This window comes from Ursus maritimus, unplaced genomic scaffold, assembly GCF_017311325.1.
Source record: "Ursus maritimus isolate PB19 unplaced genomic scaffold, ASM1731132v1 scaffold_10, whole genome shotgun sequence".
Lineage (NCBI taxonomy): Eukaryota > Metazoa > Chordata > Mammalia > Carnivora > Ursidae > Ursus > Ursus maritimus.
Genome location: NW_024423344.1, coordinates 64,935,202 through 64,958,716, shown reverse-complemented (window position 1 = coordinate 64,958,716; position 23,515 = coordinate 64,935,202). Strand labels below are relative to the sequence as shown.

Sequence of the window (23,515 nt, the reverse complement as noted above, 5' to 3'; positions counted from 1 at the left end):
TAAAGCATTCAGCTTGCCTTTGCCTGGACCCCTCTCAGGTAACCGAAGTCTTGGTCCCTGCTCGTCTCAGGTCATTGAAGGGCACTTGTGTACTTGAGGGCCCCTGACTGGGGATTGGTAACGGGTGCTTGAGCCGCATATTCTCCTTGTTTCTAGGGGCCCCCTCGGGGGTTCGTTGACCTGCACGCTGGGTTCCTTCTTGTTTGGAGATGAAGGTTTGGGAAGGGCCGTGGTTTCCTGTAACTTCTCTTTGAAATACTGAGAGTTCAGGTAGTGAGCAATATCTGTATAATTACTTAGTGAAATATTTGAGTGATAATAATTTTAGGAAAAAGTATTCTAAGAATTTATGTTAAACGTCTTTACTCAAGTGGGTGAGGGACCACGTGTTGGTAAATTTTGCTTATTTCTTTTCCTGGAGAAAAGGATAAGTGCTGGCAAAATACAACCTGTAGCTTGTGATTTTTGTCATTAACTAATTTTTTTTTTTTAATTTCAGGGAATCCTTTAATCTGGCAAGCTTTTGAATCTAAGCCAACTGCCCCAGCTGTACCTAGTAAGTTTCTATAAAAGGCTCAGGATTCTAAAAATATTTTTAAAGTGCTAAACCAGTACACAATGTATTATTTTTAGAGGCTTTTCTTTGAAAACCAGTGTGTTTGGAGACTACATAATGATCTATTTTGATTCCTCGCTTTGACCTAGTTCTAAAAACCCAGGACTGTAACTATCCATGTGATTTTGTGGTGGTTTTGGTTAGCCATACCTATTGTTTCTTAGTTCACCTAATCAAGGGACAACTGTAAATTCTTTGGCATTGCTTCGGTTTGTATCTGTGGGTTTCCCAAGGCATTGCACTGTGTGACGACGTGACCTTGTGGTGGCCGCCACATTTTGGCATCACCGAGACGCAGAGTTGCCGGCTTTGACCTGACGTTCTGTCAGTCACTCACTTGAGGCGGACTCAGCACGTCTCTCAGCCGTCAGGATTTGGCTGTGATCCACAAAGACATAGTCTGTACAGTGTAGAAATGGACAGACTGTTTTCCTAATAATAGTTAAATAGTTGAAATTTTTTTATTATTTTATTATTCCATTAGGGAAAGTGTAAGGGCGGAGGAAGCTAGAGAGCAGACAGCCCTGGGCAAGAGAGGACGTGTGTTTGGACGGGGGTCTGAATACCAGGGGAAGGTCCAGGCCGAGGCTGGACCCTGAGTGACGGTACCATTCATATGGGCCCAGGACTGTATCGAGAAAGGGCATTGATGAGCAGGTTTGGGAATTTGGCACAATTGTTGGGAAATTGCTAATGATTTTAACTGCTCAGTCTTCTCAGGTACTTCTGGGGGCCTCTTTTTTTTTTTTTATGATTTATTTGTTTATGAGAGAGAAAGAGAGGGTGTGCCGGGGGGAGGGGCAGAGGGTTAGGGAGAGAGAATCTTCAACCAGACTCCCTGCTGAGCAAGGAGCCCGATGGCAGGGCCTATCCCAGGACCCTGAGATCATGACCCAAACTGAAATCAATAGCCAGATGCTTTACCAACTGAGTCACCCAGGCATCCCATTTCTGGAGGCATCTTGATGTTGCTTCTGGAAGCTGAAGAGGTTGAGAGGTGCTGAGAAAGGGCAGGTTAGTCCCAAAAGTAGGGCTGAAGGAATAGTAAAAGCCAGGCTTATGTCCTATGGAAAGAAATCCATTTCACAGAAGGATGGGAAGGTTAAAAGGCATTAAGTTGCTATTGTTCATACCTTAATTAGACTTGGAACAATATTGTGTTCCGATAAAACTTTATTTACAAAGATAAGTAGTGGGCTGATATGTCCCACAGGTTATACTTTGGCAAACCTTGATTTAGATTATGTAAGTTGCAAATGGCTTGGAGGGTCTTACATTTCCAGAATGGCTAGCCATTTACGCACAGTTAGGAGTCGAACACCTTTGCCAGTGGTCATTGTAAAGACAAAAATGTATGCCTACGGAGGAAACTGAAGTTTGTGGCCAGTATTTTTCAGAGCAGGAGTAGAATTAAAGATCTATCATAATAAGCTAGTTAAAGAGAAAACAAACAAATACATGATCCAGAGAGGAACCATGACAGGAATGTTCATGCCAGCATTATTCATAACAGCCGAAAAGTGGACACATCCCAAATGTCTATCAGCTAATGAATAGATGTATAAAATGTGGTCTGACTGTACAGTGGAATGTTATTTGGCCATAAAACTGCGTGCTGGGGACATCTGGGTTGCTCAGTCAGTTAAGCGTCTGCCTTTGGCTCAGGTCATCATCCCGGAGTCCTGGGATCGAGTCCTGCATCAGGCTCCTTGCTCAGCGGGGAGCCTGCTTCTCCCTCTGCCTGCAGCTCCCCCTGCTTGTGCTTTCTCTCTCTTTCTCTCACAAATAAATAAATAAAATCTTAAGAAAGAAAGAAAGAAAGAAAGAAAGAAAGAAAGAAAGGAAGAAAGAAAGAAGGAAAGAAAGAAAGAAAGAAAGCTGACATGCTGCATACAACGTGGATGAACTTTGAAAACGTCATGCTAAGTGAACAAAGCCGGTCACAAAGGACCACAATGTATGAGTCCATTCTATATGAAATGTCCAGAATAGGCAAATCCATAGAGACAGAAAGTAGATCAGTGGTTGCCAGGGGCCGTGGGGAGGCAGACGAGGGGAGTCACGGCTAATGGGTGTTTCCAGCGCATGTGATAAAAATGTTCTAAAATTCGGTAGTGGTGATGGTTGCACAACTCTGATTACACTAACTGTATACTTCGAGTTGTGTATTTTATATTGAATTGTATATTTTAAAAGGGCAAATTGTATTGTAATAAAGCTGTTACGGAGAATTGGTGTAGGTTAGCTGATGATGGTCATTGGAAACATTCATCCCTCACGATCTGTATATAGCTTGACTAGTTCGAGGAGGACTCGAGCATCAAGTTGAGATGCTTATGCTTTCATTAGGAAAGGCTGTGAGCTTTTTCTCTTTTGCTGTTTCAGTGAGTGCCTCGGCCGCACAGACCCTGGATGCTAAGTCCGGTCTCACAATGGCTCATGGTAAGTTTCAGCTAAGTCTCAGCATTTTATGTTCAGTTTCTGCCCTGAGTCAGAGAACTTATTAACTACACGTGCTTCTGTGGGGTAACTATGCAAAACAGGGAATGCAGAGCAGTTAATAAAACTCTTGCCTTCATATGTAATATCTTAAACTGTGAACATACCTACCAGAGTCACAAAGTAAAAAATGTATGTGTTGCTAGACTCACAGGCAGAGATTTTAACGTTGAGCGGTACTTTGATTGTGTATGACTTTGGGTGGAGGGTAGTAGGTGTTGGGTAAGAAGGTGATTTTCTACGAGACCAGCCAACCAGCACATGCCACAGGGCATACGTGACTGTTTTTATAACTTTCGGTGCAGCAGCAAGTCACCTTTTTTAAACAAACAGTTTCAGCGATTGGTTGGAAAAATCTAGAAAAGACATGTGATGGAAACCAAAGGAAAAAGTGGGAGCCACGGGAGGGAATCCCTGCCAGGAATCAGTTCCCGGACCAGGGCGCAAGGGTGGTAGTTGTTAATTACAGGATCCAGTAGACAGGGTGAATATCGGTAGCCATATTTTATTTTTATACTGCTAAGGTGTGTACGGTTTTTACAAGTCTGTTTTAGTCCATTGTTTGCCAATGGTGTGCGGTATATTAACTGAATTAAAAGATGGGAGGGGGACCAACTTTTTTCTGTCTTGCCTACAAAAGCTTCTGGAATGTAAATGATTACTTCGTTCCATTTTGCTTTTTAGCCTTTGAGTTAGACTTAAATCCACGGTCAGTCAAGTCAGACTTTGTGTGTTCAGAAATATTGTGATTCATATTAGCATGGCTTTTTGTGCCCATCTTTTTTGTTCACTGAACGGATTCATGAAGGTGTTCATTGCCTCTTACTTTTTTTCCCTGAGGTCATTTCAGGCAGGTCAGTACCCCTGAGCATGTGTTCGCACTATGTAATATGTAAACTCCCCACTTATTGGATGTTACATTTACAAGTGTTTAGAACATGCAGGTGTCCTCCCTCTGGACCAGCACCAGAGGTACAATGTGGAACCCATGCAAATTTGCTTCAATATTGAATAGGCTAGAAAATGTCCCCTGGCAAGTGCTCTCTGTTCATATTCTTTTTTTTTTTTTTTAAGATTTTATTTATTTATTCGACAGAGATAGAGACAGGCAATGAGAGAGGGAACACAAGCAGGGGGAGTGGGAGAGGAAGAAGCAGGCTCATAGCAGGGGAGCCTGATGTGGGGCTCGATCCCAGAACGCCGGGATCACGCCCTGAGCCGAAGGCAGACACTTAACCGCTATGCCACCCAGGCGCCCCTCTATTCATATTCTTAACATCAAGTCTAAAATCTCCCTCTTGCCTTCTTTTTCAGGATTGACTTTTCTAATGCATTGCTGGCCACTTCTCTGTACTTCCAACAGTGTGTTAGAGTTTCTTTTTCTTTTCTTTCTTTTTTTCCCTTGCTACTTTGTTATCATTAGCCTTTTGTGTGACAGTATACGAGGACTACATTTTCTTTGCTTCATATTTTTGGCACCCAATAAAGGACTCCTATAGTAGGTATGTTTAGCTGCCTGGAGTTGATTCAGGAGTCCTGACAAATCCATCGGTTCCAAAGCACTGTGTTCCTTACGGACTTTGCCCTGATTGGAGCTGGGCTGCGTGAACCAGCCATGGCCCCTTGCTGGCATCTGCTGGGATTAAAATGCTAGTTTTAAATGCCAGCCAGACCTGGCATGAGGCCTGCAGCCTTTGGATTGGGATCTGGGCTGATCTGTGAACATCTTAATGGGCAGGAGCAAGGAGGAGGCTTGTACAGGGGCCCACTGACCTGCCCCCCCACCCCCAGCTGTAAGGGGTGGGGGCAGGGGGGCACTGGGGCAGGGAGCCTTAGTCTGTATTGCGTAACATTATTTAGCCCGATTACCTCTCAATCTTTCCTTTTGTTCCATCTCAGAGCTTGATGAGGCTCTTTACCGCGAAAAATGTCATGATTACTCGCTGTCTTAGGTCGGGTTCCGCGGGAAACAGACTCAGGTGGAGATTTGCAGCTGGGAGGTCTACTGGGCAGTGCTCTTGGACAGCGCCTGTGAGAGAAGCAGGAGCAGGTGGAAGGGGACGCCGAACCCAGATGCACTGCAGGGGAGGCCTCCGTAGATCTCACCGGAAGCTTCAGAGCTGGGATGGGCTCTTCAGAATTGTCCTGGATTGAGTGGTCAGTTACAAGATGGGGGTTGTCCCAGGGAGGGGTCAGGGGTATAGGCTGCTCCTTTCCGCTGAGACAAAGCAAAAAGTAGAAGCAGAAGGTCAGAGGCAAGCACTAGGTGGGAATGAGTGGTGCAGAGGGGTTGTTTGGTGAGCATAGGGTGTGCAGAAGAGGTTTGAGGGAAGTAAGGTTGGTTGAGACAGTTCGTGGCCAGCACCGTGTGCCAGACTCTAGCTATTGGGGCCATTCGTGTGGCATTACGTAGCTGCTGAATGTTCTTGAGGCTGGGCCTGGGGAAGCTCAGCCTGACCAGAGTGTACTCAAAGATTTAGAGCTGGAGAGACCAGCCGGGGATCGAGGAGTGGGCTCTGGGAGATTCTTCACCTGGGAATTGGAGTGGAGGTTTTGAAACAAGAGGGAGCAGACATACCAGCTGCTCCGTGGAGCTGGTGGAAAGGTGCGGACGAAGGTGAGGGAAGGGTTGAGAACACCATGAGCTCACAGACACAGTGCCGTTTAGAGAAGTCTGGGAGACAAAGCCAGCGATTGCCAGTAGGAAGGCACTGTGGCTTCATGGCCAAGAGCCTGGACTTTGAAGTCAAGTGGGCGGTCTGGCTCACAGTTGGCTCATGAAGCCATAGGTTTGGGTTTCCTTGGCTGCTGAATGGGGAGAACAGTCATGACTACTTCGGTGGGCTGTAATAAGGATCAAATGAAGCAGGACCTTTGGAATAGGAGCCACCGAGCAAGCACTGGCCAATGTTGGCTGCTGGGGTCGGGCTGACATAGTCCAACACAGCCAGCCAGTGCCAGAGAGGATGGGCTAGAGACCGGGGCGTTCGTCTTCTGGAGGCAATGGTAGGAGACTGACATAAGGATTTTTCTGGAAGCCTCTGAAGAGTTCAGAAAGGAGAGGCTCAGGTCTTCGAGTGTATCAGCTCAGCTTGGATATCTCCACTTAGGACAAGAGCTGGGTCATTTGGCGGCTGGGCCTGTGGTTTATAAAGCATATGAACGGCAGACTTGCACATCAGTCTGCTAGTTTAGGGAGCTAGAGTCTGGTGGACCTCACTTCCTTAGCCGTTATAGTAGGAGCCCTGGTTCCCTCCCCCAGAGCCCTGCCCTCTGCCCCCCAGCACCAAAGGTCACAATTTTGATGCTTTGTCTTGACTCAAGAGAAGTAAGTCCTAGGACTATGCTTATAATATAATGATAACAAACATGTATGTGATGTTTTGGGGAGATTTTCTAGAGCTTTTCCTCCTAACTTTATAATTGTCATTTTCATAAACTGCAAGAGAATAGAAACCATGTGACTTTTACAAACTTGAAATTCGCTCTCCTCCTAAAATCCCTATTTTCAGCAGTTCAAACTAGTACATAGTCTATTTGTATGACTTTACTTTGTAATTTTTTGAATTATTAATTGAGATATATAATTGATCTATAGCATATGAGCCCAGGCATACAACACAGTGCTTCGATATTTATGTAATTGTGAAATGATCACCACAGGACCTAGTTAGCATCCATCACCACACACAGTTACAGGGTTTTTTTCTTTCTTTAACTTTAAAATCTTGATGCTGAAGAACACATCTGAAAGCACGTCTTTGACGTCCAGCCGTTGTGGTGCATGGGCGGAGTTCAATGCTTCTGTGTGCGATCATGTTCGTGTTTCAGAAATTAAAGTGGGCTGCTCTTTCCTCAGAGGCTGTGTTCCAGATGTTCTCTGGAAAGCAGTTTAAAATGCCTTTTTCCCCAGTCACTGTTAGATAGATGGACTGGGCTGCTAACGGCTATAAGAGCCCATTTGCGTGTACTTAGATATAATATGTATTTATTGACTTGTGTCTACCCGGGTGTGTGTGCGTATGTTTGTGGACGCCCAAGACAGAGTACCGGAAATACGCTTGGGTAAACTAAAAGCTAGCACTTGCCAGCGGGAGGTGTTAAATCTAAGCTAATCCGGCCAAAGCACGTGGATCTGGTGGGCGACAAGCTGCTGGGCGCTCGGTGATTACTGGCCGTGCTGCCCTCGCGGGTCGCCCGCTCTGGGGTCTGGTGCGGAGTGAATGGCCTCCGGCCTGTAGGGGGCGTGGAGGGCGCCCTGGGGAGGTGTCCCTGGCAGTCTCCAAGCTGAAGGGGAGCGAACACGCACTTCCTCAGCTCGACTTCCGGTCGCGTTTTATCCCAACGTCTAAAGCCTGACCTTCCCCACGAAGGAACTTTCCCTCCGTTGATAGGATGGCGTTTGGCTTTATCCATGCTGCCCGTGGGGTTCCTTGAGCCCCAGTCACGTTACCTGGGAAGTCACCCAGAGGCCTCACTCCCCCTGGGCACTGTTCCGGGGTGGAACTGGGAACAGCCCCTCTTCACGTGTCATCTGTCCACAGCCTCGCCCTGGTGGCTCTCTGGGAGCAGATGGAGGTGTTGAACCATGATTTAGGGGCACAGGGATGTCTAAGAATGGGGTCTTAATCCTGCTGCTGACCCTGGGTTCACCTGTCCCTCACCATCCTGGTCCTCTCACCTGAAGATCCTGGGGCTAGCGAGAAGTGGGAACCCCAGGGCCTCGGGCATTTTGTCATGTTTTTATCTTTGGGAATTGAAAGCGTTTCATTAATTTTCTCTTTAGCCACCCGGTCAAAATATTTCATAAGGAAGGTATTTTGGGGGGATAAGTGAAGAAGGCCTTTTGCAGTTGTGTCCTCATGCCTTAAAAGAATCCCGTCAGGCACGAGGTTGCGGAGTGCGAAACGACGTAATTATTTGAAAATATAATTTCGGGGGGGGGGGGAGGCATTAATGGCAAATACCTGGAAAGAACAGGTCCCATGAAAAAGGGACCAGCTTTAACTGACTGCCTTCAAACTTCTTCCCAGCAAATTCTGCTGTTTTGGGCATGATTAAAATACTGTGGAACTAGATCTTCCAAAATTGTTTGAAAGGAAACTAATTTCACTTTGCTGTTGTCCTGTCTGTACTATTCTTATTTTTCCTCGTTAATAGAACAGGCATTCTCATCGCACATACTGGAACCAATAGAAGAGCTTTCAGAGGAAGAAAAAGGTAACCGAGGGCTCACTCAGGGTTTCTTCCTGCATAGATTCTATTGAGATGCTAAAACCCAAGCCTTGAAATTATGATCTCGTGGTTTTTATCACACTGTTATCAAAATTAGGGAAGACATTTAGGTTTGGAGATGACATTTTCAATCCATCTGGAGTATTCTACCATCTTACTCCTTTAACATCCTGTTATATGTTCCCCTGCTTTACTGTATTCTTAGCATGTGAACAACACCTTCCTGGGTCAGGGAACTTGGGGAAAAAAACCTAAGTCTTTATGTCAACGCAGATATTTTCCGGTCAGATGACAAGTCAACACAAATGCGTTGTGCGCCAGATGATACAAAAATATTCCTGGCACAGTTGCTATTTCTCACACCGTGAATCTGTGAAATTATTTTGAAATTGTTTCATTTAAAATTATTTTTTAAATTATTTCATTAAATCATTTCAAAATTATTTTAATAGCAAGAAAAGCATAATATTGAAGCTCTCAATGTAGAATATTTGTGTGCAGAATAATGTCTTTTTAAAAAAAGATTTATTTTTTTATTATATAGAGAGAGCAAGCGCACGTGGTGGGGGAGGGGGAGGGGGGAGAGGGAGAGAGAGAATCTGAAGCAGGCTCCATGCCCTGTGCAGAGCCCAAAGTGGGGCTCGATCCCACGACCCTGAGATCATGACCTGAACTGATATCAAGAGTCAGAGGCTTAACCGACTGAGCCACCCAGGTGCCCCCAGGACAGTGTCTTTATGGTGAAATTGGGGAGCTGTTCAAGGTTTGGGGAGATAATTAAAGTTATCGTGGCTTCCTCATTTTATTCAGCAGCTCTCAAAATTATTTTGCCAATTAATTTTTGAAGTTTATGAAAATCATTCCACATTATTCAGAGTACTTTCGAATACCAAACTTGTAGATCCTGGAACAGTTATACTTGAATCTGTTTACCATCATTTTCTGCTTAACAATGATGATGCTTGACCACATATTTACCTCTTTAGGAGAAAGCAAATTGTTCATATTTATGTGAGCTCTGGTTTTACCATTTGTGTTAGGAAGAGAATTAAAATGGTATATTCCAATTTGTAGATTCTTAATATTTGTTGTAATGTCTTCTGTGTTTTCTAAAAGACTTTTTCCAAGTTATTTTTTTAAAGATGTTATTTATTTATCTATCATAGAAAGAGAGAGAGCACAAACAGGGAGAGTGGCAGGCAGAGGGAGAAGCAGGCTCCCTGCTGAGCAAAGAGCCCAATACAGGACTCGATCCCAGGACCCTGGGATCAACACCTGAGCTGAAGGCAGACGCTTTAACCAACCCACTGAGCCACCCAGGCATCCCTTTCCAAATTATTTTTGACAAGGCTACAACTTGCAAAGTGATTCGGTCAGTCACATCCATAATATCTGTGCAATGTTCATTTTCCATTTGCTTTCAAGTAACGTGCTTTCTCCCTCCTACATGTGATTTATTGATGCCTGGAACACCAAATATCTTATTTTCTGCAGAATCTATGAAATGTGTCAGGGGGTCCTGTGGAGTCTCAAGTTCACATGCATTTAAAAAAAGGAGTCTGTTAGATTCCAAGAGACTGTCCTCACTTTGTCCACTGTGTCACCCCTCAGGGCCCCACTTCTAACCACGGCATCCTTCTGCCTGTGTCTTAGAATTCTTCTACCCAGACCATTTAAGGTGTGAGTTTGGGATCACTGGCCGCGAACACCATCCTTGGGTGTTGCCACAAGCGGGGAACCAGATTGGGAAAGAAAATAACCTTTGCCACCCTCCCTGGGCTCAGACACAGCTCTAGTGGGAAGGAGGCGAGGGCCGAGGACCACCAGACGGGCCTGAGTCCCAAGCGCACTGTTACAGAAGCCGGTGACCAAACGAATCCTTCAGGGCCTCTGTGGAGCCAACTGCTGGCAGCACATTAATTGCCATCGATAAATTCCTCAGCTGTGCCCACATTTTGCACGTGATGCCTGTACAGCTGAATTTTGGCAGTGGTTTGCAAAGCAGGGCGGCTGTTACCCAGAAGTATGCATGCATGCGTGACCATTTCTGCGTCCTTACTTTTTTGACAGTCCTGTTCTATGGGAGGTTAGAATGTGGGCCAGCAGGGGTCTTAGAGGCCATTTCATCATTCGGGAACTTGAAACACAGGGAGCTTGCTCCTAGCTGGTGAGCTTCATTAGTGACAGGGAGGGAACTCACGTCCAGGTTTTCAGCTTTCCATAGTTGAACGCAAAGAACAAAGGGACAGAGGCAGGCCGGTCCTGGACTGGCGGGCTGTCCTTGGAGCAGTCTCTTTAGCGCTCTGGTTTTCGTGTTCCCGTGTGAAAAATGAGAAGATTGATTCGTAGATGATGACATCCCTTCTGACTCAGAAATTCTGTTTTGGTCTTTGTTCTTGACTCTTTGCTTTGTGCGTAATTCTTTGCTCACCAAACATGGTACGTTGCATGTCTGATATAAATGATCATTTCTGTGGGCCATTGCACACCGGCCACCTGCCTGGGAAAGTTTTGTCTTATTGATCTTGGTAAGCAGTATGTGCTTCAAAACCTTCAGTTGTGATTGGCTTTCCAGCGATTCATTCCACCTTTACATTAAAAACTTTATTTTTTTTCCCCTGTGCATTCTACGTTCTTTCTCTTGCTTCCCCCGGCCAGCCCCAGCCTTGTAAGAGGCCTTCCTACCAAGAGTTTTCTCATTTTCCATAAGCGAATCCCAAGCAAGCATCAACATGTAAAGTGAATTTGAGGACAGAGGGGAAATGTTTAATTTGTAGTCATTTTGGGAAACTCGGTCATCCGAAGGAGCTGATCATCAGGGTTGAGGGCGAACCCAAACCCAAATCCAGTTCGCTTGACCCCGGACCCGGGGCAGACAGAGCCTGGAGCCTCTCTGGCTGTACTTCTCTGTAGCTCCTTTTATATCCTGGGTGCTGGCCCCAAAATTCCCTTTGTGTAAACAGGGCGAGAGGTGTGTCTGTTTCTGTGGTAGCACCATGACTCCCAAGCAATTCTCAATGCCTCTTCTCGTTCTTCGCCATAGTTTTCTACACTTGATGGCCACCTAGCAGCCAGAGCGAAGACACGGCCACGGCTGCAGCTAAGCCCTGCAGGTTTTGGTGTATTGTTCCTAGGACAGAAGTGCCTTTTTTTTTTAAGATTTTATTTATTTATTTATTTGAAAGAGAGAGAATGAGAGTGTGAGCGGGGCCGGGGTGGGGGGAGAAGAGGGAGAGGGACAAGTAGACCCCACACTGAGCGCAGGGCGGATGTGGGCCTCCATCCCTCCACCCTGAGATCGTGACCTAAGCCGAAATCAAGAGTTGGACGCCCAACCAACCGAGCCACCCAGGTGCCCCCAGAAGTGCTTTTTTTTAAGGTAGCTCCAGAATATTGGAAAACATTGGTGAGAAAGCAGCATGTCAAAAATTTAAGATTACTTCTGATTTTTACTAATACATAATCTCACAAAATTTCCTGATTTTGGTTTCGCAAACCGCAGTACCAAATTATAGAAAAGCATTATCATGCAGGATTTTTCCTCTTATTTAACGAACACACAGTAATTTGCCTACTTTTGCCCTCAGCCAAAGTGTTGATTAATGAACAGAAATGTTCTTTACTGCTGGACTTGAACGAGGGTTGAGAGAAGGTCTGAGACATTGGGGCATTTGGCTGCGGATCTTCTGTCAGTCCGAATGCTGTGGGTCCCTAAAACTCCCATCTACTGGGGTGGGTGAGGCCGGGCCTCAAAATACCATAGCCCCTGCCGCCCCAGACCTACTCGGCGCTGGCACTCGGCACAACCGTTGTTGGGTGGAATGCCCCGGTTTGGAGAATAGACTCCAAAATGACAGCACTGTCGTCGTGTTCTCCCAGATCTGGCTTTGGACGCTCACTAAGGGTCTCAACAGCCCAATACAGAGCCTCTTCCATCAAGCCCTCCCTCTGCTTTGACGTAGAACTCCATTCCTCCGGGTCGCGTAGTCACGCCCCTTCTCCAAATGCTCTTGAACTCCACATTTTTTAGTGGGGAAATGAAAGGGGAACAGGGAAGGAAAAGTTCAGAGTATCTGGCCAGTTAGTTTTTTCTTTGCTTTTAATTATAAGTTGTTTTAAACAGAATCTACTTTTCCTAAGACTCTTTGTTTAACCTCTTTTTCATTTTGATAAATATTTTGGGAGGGATAATTTCACTTTTTGAAATTTTATATAAACTTCTACTGAACTTATCAAATCAAAACTTTTAATATAAATCGGGCTTCTTCAAAAAATGATACATAAATTCTAACAATTTAGGCAAGATGAATTCTTCAGAAAGTAGGGAAATAATTTTAGGGTGAACCATTGAACTTCTAAAGAAGTTGTTTTTTCTACTGTGCTTCCGCAGAGACGTTTCTCTTACATTACTCATCTAGTAATGAATTAGTTAAGGGGTCAAGAAAGAGTCTTTAAAGACACCGAGTGTTGAAGCCAACTTAGGATAGTTTTAAAAGTTGTGATGCTCCAGTGTCATGTACGGTGTGGAATGATCGAACCATCCAAAGCCCTATCACGTTACAAAATGCTTGCTTGCTGTTTAAAAGTGGCGCTCTGCCGTTTTCTGCTTAGAGCTTTTATGTATTTAACTTTTTTTTTTTAAGATTTTTTATTATATTATGTTAGTCACCATACAGTACTATGTATTTAACTTTTTAACACACTTTGTAAACCTTATTTCAGGAAGGGAGAACGAACAGAAATTAAATAACAACAAGATCCATTTAAGGAAAGTTTTGAAAAATAACCCCTCCCTCACGAAGGAAATAAGGAGCGTCTTGGAGCAGAGTTTGCTAGAGAAACTGGAAACCTTGGGGATTAATGCAGTAAGCTCATTCATTTCAGGAACGTTCGCTCGTTGTGTTGTATTTTGTTTCCTCAATAGGGAAGGATCAGAGAAGAGAGGAAGGCATGTCCGTTCTGTCCTTGTGCACTCACACTGTCCTGATGGCCCAGCTTGCATGGTTGGTTAGTCAGACTCACACACACACACACACACACACACACACACCCCCTCTCTGTGCATTCAGCCCTGGCACTCGCAGCCTAGCACCACTAACCAGTCCCGTGCACTCATCCACAGCCCCCCCCCCCCATGTCCCACTGCACCGGGAGCTCCTCTTGAGGCCAGAATAGTGTGTTGCATGTCGGGGTGTCCCCTACCTCGCATGCAGCAGTAAGGACGAGAGGTCGGCACAGTTTATGCTGACAAATGTTCATGAAATGAAGGCCGTCCCAGGATAATAAGCTTCAGATTTTACTGCTTCAGGATATACGTGGAATTCCAAGCGATCACTTCAGTAGGGTGCTAAGAACTGTGGAATCAGCGAGACATGAACGAGAAAGACAACTACCCAACATGCAGCAAATTCGAGCGCTCCTTGAACATGAGCTCAGCTGTAAAATTGAGGAGAGAGCCTTACTGCCCTCAGGTAAGCCCGTTACTGGCTGCCATTTCATTTTTGCAGTAGGAACGACGTCCTAGTGCCTTTTATACTTTTAAATGGTTTGCAAACTTTAGAACTTCATTGGCAAGTCTAATACTGTTTGGACCATTATATGTTGCATGTTGGGTTTTATTTTAATATTTAAAAATGCCTGGGGTGCCAGAGTGGCTCAGTGGGTTGAGCGTCTGACTCTTGGTATTGGCTCCCATGTCGGGCTCCGTGCTCAGCAGGAGTCTGCTTGGGTGTTCTCGCTTCCTCTCCCCCTTCCTCCTCTCTCTCTCTCTCTCTCTCTAAAATAAATAAATCTTAAAAAAAAAAAAATGCCTGTCATGTGGACTCTACAGCCAAGAGCTTGTTGGTTTCAAGTGCCAGCGTAGACCGTATGGTAGTATTTTCTTGTGCTTTTCACTCACTGCTCACGAAGGCAATGGAGACTCACGAATGATGCCACTATTCCAGATAAGGACAGCGCTCCTCAGGCGGACACCCTCTCCAATGGAGAAATCCCCAAGGCAGTACAGCCTCCTCCCAGAAGCAGACAACTGGTTAGACAAAGACCTGTTTTTACTGATAAGACGCCTGTCCCAAAGTGAGTATTTTTGACCCTAAAATTTTTGTATTCGTGTTTATCCCCGTCAGTTTGGGCTGCTGTAACAAATACCATAGACCAGGTGGCTTGGACAACAGAAAGCTATTTTCTCACACTTCTGGAGATTGGACGTCTAAAATCAGCGTGCTGTCCAGTTGGGTTCTGGTGACAGCCTGCTTCCAGGCTGGGAGATGGCCACCTTCTCACTGTGTCCCCACGTGGCAGGGAGAGAGAGAGGTCTGATCCCTCTTCCTCTTCTTCAAAGGACACTAATCCCTTTATGGGGGCCCCACCCTCATGACCTCAAATACACGTAATTACCTCCCAAAGGCCCAACCTCTGGAGAGCGTCCCGAGGGGTTAGGGGTTCAACATGTGCATTTGTGGGCGAGGCAGACATTTGACCCACAACAGTGTTTGACCAGCAGAATTACGCTTCCAGTTCCCACCAGCCTGTCATTGGTACCAGCACATTTCTTGCTGCTTATCCTCTTTAACAAATGTTCAATAGCAAAAATCACCCATTCCACAGAAATTTATATTAAATGACATTATTCAGTCATGCAGTTTAGAAATCATTTTCTTTTGTGTTTTAGAATTAAGAAAAATATCATAGAAGATCATTTTCCCAGAAAGTCTTCCACTATTACGTGAGTACTTGAGAGTGGGGAGAGGGCGTTTAAAAAGGTCTTTCCCCTGAACATTCGTTTTGTTGTAAATTAGTATGTACACTGCGATTAACCAAAGCCCTAATTATTAAACATCACAATTAATTTGTCACTCCTTTGTGACATGTCTTTGTTTCTTTCTCAGACTTTCTGTGAGTCAGTAGTGCTTATCACCTTGTGGCCTCCACTAAGAAGTGGGACCGCTGCCCCAAGTCATTTCCATTATTCCCCTCCATGTTCCATAATTTTCAATAAGCATGATGAATTAAATGAACGATGTTGGGGCACCTGGGTGGCGCAGTTGTTAAGCGTCTGCCTTCGGCTCAGGGCATGATCCCGGCGTTCTGGGATCGAGCCCCACATCAGGCTCCTCCGCTATGAGCCTGCTTCTTCCTCTCCCACTCCCCCTGCTTGTGTTCCCTCTCTTTGTCTCTCTCTGTCAAATAAATAAATAAATTCTTTTAAAAAATAAATAAGTAAATAAATAAATACATGAACGATATTGTCTTTTAGTGGCTGGATCCTTAATAGTGTAGTCAGATGATATTGTGGTGCTCTTGTCCCTTGTTGAAGTCAATAATGGCCCTAGACCTTGCAGTCTTGGGCCCTCTTAGGATACTAAGGAAACTAGCTCGGTCACTCATGAACTGTGTGCCACTGATAGACTTGCTTATCTGTTTAGGCCTATTTTCTTATCTGTTCAATGGGATGATGCTGCCTTTTCCACAGGACAGTTCTACAAATTAAGAATATATGAAAAGGGTTTGGGGTGCCTGGCTGGTTCAGTCGGTGGAACACACAGCTCTTGATCTCAGGTCATGAGTTCAAGCCCCACATGGGCATGGAGCCTTCTTTAAAAAAAAAAAAGTAAAATAAATAAAAATTAAAAGCTTTATATTTTAAAAAGAAGAGAAGAAAAAAGAAAAGGTCTTGGCCTTAGGGCTTGGCACTTAATGGGGACTTAATAAATTATAGGTACTTTATTATTATTAATTATAAGTAAAACTGATTTTATCATAACTGAATTTCATCATCGACTTTTTCTGGAGGTATTAATGCTATAAATATCTCTTCTTGAGACATTGTGCACATATAGTAGAGAAAATATATATAGTAGGGACAGTATAAACAGAACATAATAGAGACAACAAAATGATTTACCCTTCAAAAGCATTTTTCATGTACAAAATCTCATAAGAGCCTTATTTCATGGGACATAATATGACTGAACATTGTCTGGAATTTAAGTGCTCAAAGAATATTCTTGAATGAACGAACACTGCTCTGAACTTCTATCTCACTTTATTTTTTTTAATTTTTCTTTTTTAATTGTGGCTAAAAAAAACCCTCACCCAGCAGTTTCCAAGTGTACATAATAGTGTCAGCCATATGTGCATTATGCATAGACAATTCCCTTTTATTTTTAAATTTTTTTTAATTAAAAATTGTTTTAATTTAAATTCTAGTTGGTTAACATACAGTGCAATATTGGTTTTAGGAGTAGAATCCAGTGCTTCATCACCTCACACAACACCCAGTACTCATTGCGACAAGGGCCCTCCTTAATGCCCATCCCCCACCCAGCCCATCCCCCACCCACTTTAAAGTGGGGTGCTAATTCATGTGATGAAGCAAATGGGATTGTGTATATAAAAGCACTTCATAAAGTGCAGTGTAGAGGTAAGTTATAAGCAATGACGCTATTTTAAAAGAGTAGTTTTATTACAGAAAAGATTTCTTTCCCCCCAAATCCCAAAGCGCGAAAACAGTGCCCTTGCTTGGCTTTTCCTTTGTTTAGGACCCCTCCGTTCAGTTCGGAGGAAGAGTTGGACGGTGAGGACCTCATCCAGGCATGCACATCCCCAGACGTCCTTCCTGTGCCGTCCTCCAGAAGCAACAAGAGTAGCTTTGGAAAGAGCGTTGTCAGAAGTGACACTGACTGGACGGAGGGAAGTGAAGTGGAGGACTCCAGTATTTCTCCCAAGCCCACAGGTGAGCTCTGGTCATTGAAAATCCTTCTGGAAATTTTGTTTAAGACAGTGGTTTGCAACTGCGGGCACCAAGCCCTGGGAGGAGGAGCGGGGAAAGTGCGAGGCGAGGGTGGGGCTAATCCGACAGCCACTGCTGCTAGAGGAAGATGCACAGGGCTTAGCAAGTCCCTGGGGCTCGGGTGGAAGGAGAGGAAGGAGGGGGGTGCCCGGCTGTGTTCATTTCCTAGGACGGTTGGAACAAAGTACCTCACACCTCGTGGCTTAAAACAGAAATGTCTTGTCTCCATTCTCGAGCCAAAAGGCCAAAATCAAGGGTGGCAAGGTTGGTTCTTTGTGAGGGCCCCGAGGGAAAGATCTGGTCTGAGCTCCTGTGCTTGGCTCGTACATGACCGTCACCCTCCCCCGGTCACGCGTCTGTGTCCAAATTTCCCATTTTCATAAGGGCACCAGTCATACTGGATTCGGGCCCACCTTAAAGAACTCACTTTAATTTGATACTTCTTTAAAGGCCTTATCTCCAAATAAGGTCATATTCTGAGATCCTGGGGGTGAAAACATCATCATATGAATAGGGAGGGCCCGCAATTCAACCCACACCCTGGGTGTCTGCAAGAACACTGTTCTCTACACTGTGCTGCCCTGGGAGGCGGGGCAATTCCAAAGGAACGTAAGATCCAAGCGTGGGGCTGCTGACCATGCGCCCAAGAGAAGTGGGGATCGAGGGTCATTTCTTAAAAAAGAAATTCTGTTTAATGCAGTTTAAAAATTATATATTTTAAACCTATCAGATATAATTTAATGTACTATATGCAGTTTATATTCATGTTTACGTAATTATGTAAGATACAACTAATTCATTTTAAAATTATATTGATTTTGAAAATACCCAGATGAATATTCCAGTCCTACAGACTACCTCCCTGAAATTACAGTTTCTGACCACAGCTTGAAGGAGACCATCCTTCCTTGACTTAAAAGTGAACACTCTGTTGCTTCTGGTCTAGGGGATCATGATTCTTCTAAAAGGAATTATACATGTATTAATGTCTCTTTTTTTTCAACTTCTAAAATACATCAATTGATTTTAATTTAATAAATATGATTATTTGCAAAGCTTAGACTCTTCCCAAGTTGTTTGTTCAGGTTATTTTGGAATCGAAGAAAGATAACAAATTTTTTTTTTTTTTAACTGTACCTATCTTCTTCTGGTCACACAGGAACCTCCATTAAAACACTAACTGAAAAAGTTGAAAAGACGGTTTCAAATCACAGAAATGTGAATAAGCCAGTTGGTGGGATTCATGTTGCTGATGCGTTCATCAAAAAAGACTTAAAAGAAGAACTAAAGGTGAAATCACTTTTGCTTGCTAAACATATACAGAGAAATTCATCTTTTAACGAATATACCTTAATAATTGTACTTCTTGTAGTGAAATATAAAACAAATATAATTTAGGACAGCAGAGGTTGAGACGTGTACCGTATCTTGTCTGCAGTATTACTGCATTGTTTTCCGTTCCGTAGAGAATCAAAGATATTGGAACGACTGCGGGTAAGAAGGCGTCACGTGTTTTACAGGATTTCCAGGTTTTCAAACTCCTGTCACAAGTCTGGCTGGACACGTGCAAGTATGAGATGTTTTGCACATGGATACTTGTGACTGGCTGGAACCTGGGGGGTGGGGGGACTCAGCCCTGAGTCCGAGGCGTGACCTGGCAGTAAGATAGGGACTTCTCAGGGTTTAGCCCCGCTTGGGAGCTGGAGTGGGTGGAGGAGAAATGCATCAGGGAGATGAGGTCCGAGCCCCAGCTCTCCTCCCGGGGTTGGAGGAGAGGCCCTAGCACCTTCCGAGCAGTTCCAACACCCAGGACATCGCAGTGCTTCTGTGTTTGGAGAGCTCCTGTTGGATGTCTGGCCGCAGCTTATCTGTGCTGACCGGGTGTGCAAGTACTGCTCGCTGTTTTCTTGGATTTAACTCCTCTCCTGTGCACGTGTGGGCCCAGAGCATTTTGTCAAACTTCTCTCATTAGTTAGTGCCATTGGTGTCGTACAAGTCAAAAATGACAGAAAGTCGTCATTCAAGAGAAAGCCAACGTGTCTTCCTTAGAAAGGGTGCGGGAGAAATGTGTGCTCCTTTCAGATGGGCCTGGTGTGACCTCACCTGCGGTTCAATGTCAGATTATCCCAGAGGTAAGAGCTCCTATTCGTGGAGCAGCCTGACTTTACTGCTACAGCGTAACGTTTCTGGGATTTTCTAAATTCATGGCTGGTAGAGTAGGTAGGCAACCTGGACATTTCCAAGGCAAGAAACAAAGAGGTGGCTCCGTCTGCCTACAAAACACAGATTTCCAAATCCGTTTCCTTGCCTTCCAGAAATGACCAGACGGGGAACCTCCGCGATTCGCCAGCTTCCGATCATTCGGCGTCAGCGGCTCAGTCTAGCCAACAAAATGACCAGGGGACGCCAGCGTGCGTTGCGTCTTTAAGAAACGCTCACTGCTGTCTGTGTGTTCCTTTCAGTGCGCAGATGTGGATGACGACGACTGGGACATATCATCCCTGGAGGAAGAAAGATCTCTGGGGAAGAAAACTGGGAGAGAACAGAAGGAACCTCTGCCTGTGAAGAATGAGTCAAATTCTACTCAAGTGCCAAGTGCCTGGGGTGCAGCTCATCTGAAGGGGCCAAAGGGAGAAGGTTCGCTGCTTGAGTGTTTTGAAGCTCAGTCCATTTTCCAGTTATTTGTTTCATCTTTAAGAATATCTAATGAAGCTATGTTAATATACCATCAGACAGAAACACTGTTGGTATAACAAATGTCTTGATGCTTTCACAAAGCACATGATATAACAAATATCGTGTGTTTTGTGCACATTTATTCCTTTTGAAAGTCCTTTAATCTGTGTATATTTATGTAATTGGTACCTGATCTTTAGTCTTTAAATTTTAATATTTTTGGAAATGCCCATACAAATATTCTCTTCCCGCAGGTACCTCTCAGAAATTAAAATTTCTGATCTTACACCTGAATGGGGCCATTCTTCCGGCAGTCTTCCTGTATTAATCTGTTTACATGTTAAATGTTTCTCCCTATTTTCTTTGAAGAAAGATTTGTTGCAACATTATAGCCAGTGGGATGAATTACAAATGAAACCAGGAGTTGACATCGTTCCTGGATGAGTCCTAGGGTCTGGCTAAGTCCAGTAACTTAATTTTCAATATATTTCATTTTAAAAAGTATAAAATGTGATTTATCATTTTTATCAAAGTAATTCTTGCGCAGGGTGAAAGGTCGTCCAGAAGGGCTTGTCTGTGCCCCTCCCCCCAGCCGCAGGGCCTGTCCTCGGGTCTGTGTGGCGCCCCGAGACCCACCATATCTCTCAGTAGTAGGTCAGACTAGTTTCCAGACTCACCAACTTTAGGCATGAACTGTTGAGGTCCTGCTAAGGCAGATGGGGGTGTGGCTCATTTTCTGCGCTCACAGCGCCTCTCATGACCCCCGTTCGGTGTTTTCGTGCCCCCATCTGTAACTTTAAATTAATACGTGCAAACCTCTCTATCTGTCCTTCCCATTTTCCGCGGGATCTCTCGCCACCTCACTCTGTAAGGTGAGCCACTGCTGTGTCTGCCCTCCAAGTCACCTTTGCTCTCCTCCAGAACGTGAGGCTTGCCTTTGCTCCCACCCGGTGCTGTCTAAAGTTTCATTCTGACAGAACCCAAAGGCCCCGTGTGTGGTACAGCGGCTGTACGTGCACAGGGCCGAGAGGACGCTCCGATTACCTTTCCTTTCTCTTCTCCCCGCGCAGGACTTCACACCCCTCCAAGAAAACAGGCCTAGAGGCAAACTCAAGTGGAGTTCTCCACACTGTACTGTTTTAGTGGCTTAAGACACTTCTTAACTTCATACATAGTGAAGCCCATCGACCCTGGAAAACCCATGTTTACCATTTGGTTCCTCCTTGGCCTATTACACTCTCAGTCTCCTTTCTTTCCACCTGTCACTCAGAGTCCGTAGCAACAACAGGACGTTACTGAGCACGGTGAAGAATCCTGGCCCTGTGCTGAGCGCAGAGATGCTGAGTGGAAGCCTCTAGACAAGGGTCCCTGATGGCATCCTGGGGAAGTGGCCCTTCCGTGGTCAGATCACGGCCTGTGGGCGCTGGGGGCATGCGTATTAGCCAACAGACCCGGACGCTGAGCGGTGAGGGACGGATTTTGACAGTCCTGTCTGATCACTGAAGCTCCTCTTCCTCCTCTCTCTCTCCCTCCACAGGACTTCCAGATGAATCCAGCACACTGAAAAGCAGCCTGGTAACTGTGACCGACTGGAGCGACTCTTCAGATGTATAACCACAGCTCAGAGAAGGTGAAGACGCCAACGGGATCCCAGGAATCTTCCCGCAAGATTCGAGCGCTCCTGCCTCACAGTCTTTCCACAGGAACAAGGCCGCTCATTCCGGAACAAGCGTCTCTTTAACAGCACCCAATTCAGTACCGAAACACAAACATTGTCGACGGTATTTTGAAGCGTGTAGAGGTGTTTAAGACTTCTGCTGCTTAAAATTAATGTGTCATTTGAAGTTATAAAAAGTTTTTTTCTTCAGAACGGTACTCTAGTCTTTACGTGTATTTTTTCAACTAATTTTTAAGTGAATTTTTTTTTTAAACTTATAGCAGGTTTGGGTTTGAATTAAAACTTTTTTTTATATCTTTCTTATGTCCATTATCACACTGGAAGTGTTTTTATTATAAAATTCTGTTAGTATGCTTAAAATTGAATTAGTGGAATCAGTGAAATCTTAAGAGTAGATTGGTTATTTTTCATGTAGAAATAAGTTTAGAATTATAAAAATATAGCTAGGCCCATGGTAAATACATTTTCCAGAAGTACGTGTACCATACGCTGCTTTGAGCCATCGTAAGCATGTTGTACTAAACAATGATTTTGGAACGTAAAATACCATTTCTGCAGTATAATCTTTACCTTGGATACTTTATGAATAAAATGTAGCTGTTTTCAATGTCAATTAATTTATCAGAATACGAATAGAAAAAATTGAGTCATTACTGAATTCATATGTGTATGTAGATTTTTTTTCCACTTTTTTCAAATGCCCAACCCATGTTATAAAATACCTCAAAACTAGTTAGTTCTGTTCTTAACAATTGTCAATGGTCAGAAAGTTCATATAAACTGTTTTTTTGCATTTTTTAAATACTTTGTGGTACTATCTGTACTCTGTTTCCCCCAAAAAAGTAACATTTTAATTAAGGGTCTGTTGGGTTTTGGATCTCTTTTCTATTTGCCAACCTTTCAAGTAAAGCCCTCCCTTACATCATCGTGACTGTGGCTGAGTTATTAAGGATGAGTTCTGAGCTAAACTTGGGGGGGTTAGACTTGCCCTGTTAGCTGTGCCACACGACACCCTGATCTGAAGTCACAACAGTTTAGGTGTCTGCCTCTCCCCCTTCCTTCCCCAAGGGTCCTTCTCACTTTTCCACTTGCACCCTTTTAAGCACTTCCCACAGGGGCCATTCTATGGAAACACACTTTCTATGTAAGAGCTTTAATAAATGCCAAATCAAATTTCCATGTAGGAGGACAGAGATACGCAGCACGCCAAAGCCACACTGCGCCTAAAAAGGCACATGGGCCACTCTGCTCATTCGGTCACTTTTTCAACAGGTATTTATTGAACAATGTGGGTCTATTTTGCTTTTTTTTTTTTTTTTTTTAAGATTTTATGTATTTATTTGGGCGAGAGAGTGAGCGAGAGAGCGAGCGAGAGTGAGCGCACAAGCAGGGGGAGGGGAGAGGGAGAAGCAGACTCCCCGCTGAGCGGGGAGCCCGACTGACTCGGGACCCAATCCCAGGACCCCGAGATCACGACCCGAGCCAAAGGCAGAAGCGCAATTGACTGAGCCACCCAGGCGCCCCTATTTTGCTTTGTCATTAGTTCATTTCATCAGAACAACTTTGGGACGCAGAGATAACCGTCATCCTCGTGCTGAAGAGGTAACAAATGCAGACTCAGTAAGTAACTTGCCAAAAGCCCTACAACTAGAAAGTGACAAGAGCAGGCTTTCCCCCAGTCCCTAAGCTCCCCGTCTTCACTCCTGATGGAAATCCTGGGGGTGTAGGGATGGGATGAACTTCTGCTACGCAAACCCAGTATTTAAATTAAGTCACATCAATGTTGTAAAAGCCACTCCTTTTACTCCTCTCTTTATCCTGCCACGCTGTCCTTGGACACTACCTTGGACACTACCGGGGTTCATTAGATTTTCTTTGGACCCTGTGTTTCCCCTCGCTGATGGGCAGCTCACATGTGTGTGGTTCCCGACAGAGCTTTCTGTCCTTTCCCGCCCGCATCCTCTCCCTCAATTCTTCAGGAGCTAGAACACTTCAGCACAATCTAAACATCACCTTCACC

General features: G+C 44.6%; 1 protein-coding gene across 4 annotated transcripts in view; it reads left to right on the top strand.

Moving 5' to 3' along the window:
* The window catches only part of DZIP1 (DAZ interacting zinc finger protein 1), a 49,705-nt gene extending 27,285 nt beyond the window's left edge, over positions 1–22,420 (top strand). For 2 of the 4 annotated variants that reach the window (XM_040623880.1, XM_040623874.1), the window contains exons 13-23: positions 500–556; positions 3,002–3,058; positions 8,276–8,335; positions 13,073–13,215; positions 13,659–13,821; positions 14,296–14,425; positions 15,021–15,074; positions 16,891–17,084; positions 18,301–18,431; positions 19,604–19,778; positions 21,355–22,420. In XM_040623880.1, the coding sequence (XP_040479814.1) occupies positions 500–556; positions 3,002–3,058; positions 8,276–8,335; positions 13,073–13,215; positions 13,659–13,821; positions 14,296–14,425; positions 15,021–15,074; positions 16,891–17,084; positions 18,301–18,431; positions 19,604–19,778; positions 21,355–21,431 (1,241 nt within the window). In that variant the 3' untranslated portion in view covers positions 21,432–22,420. The remainder of the gene's footprint in view (positions 1–499; positions 557–3,001; positions 3,059–8,275; positions 8,336–13,072; positions 13,216–13,658; positions 13,822–14,295; positions 14,426–15,020; positions 15,075–16,890; positions 17,085–18,300; positions 18,432–19,603; positions 19,779–21,354) is intronic. The other 2 variants (XM_040623887.1, XM_040623895.1) reach the window with 2 other exon arrangements.
* The last annotated feature ends 1,095 nt before the right edge of the window (positions 22,421–23,515 follow it).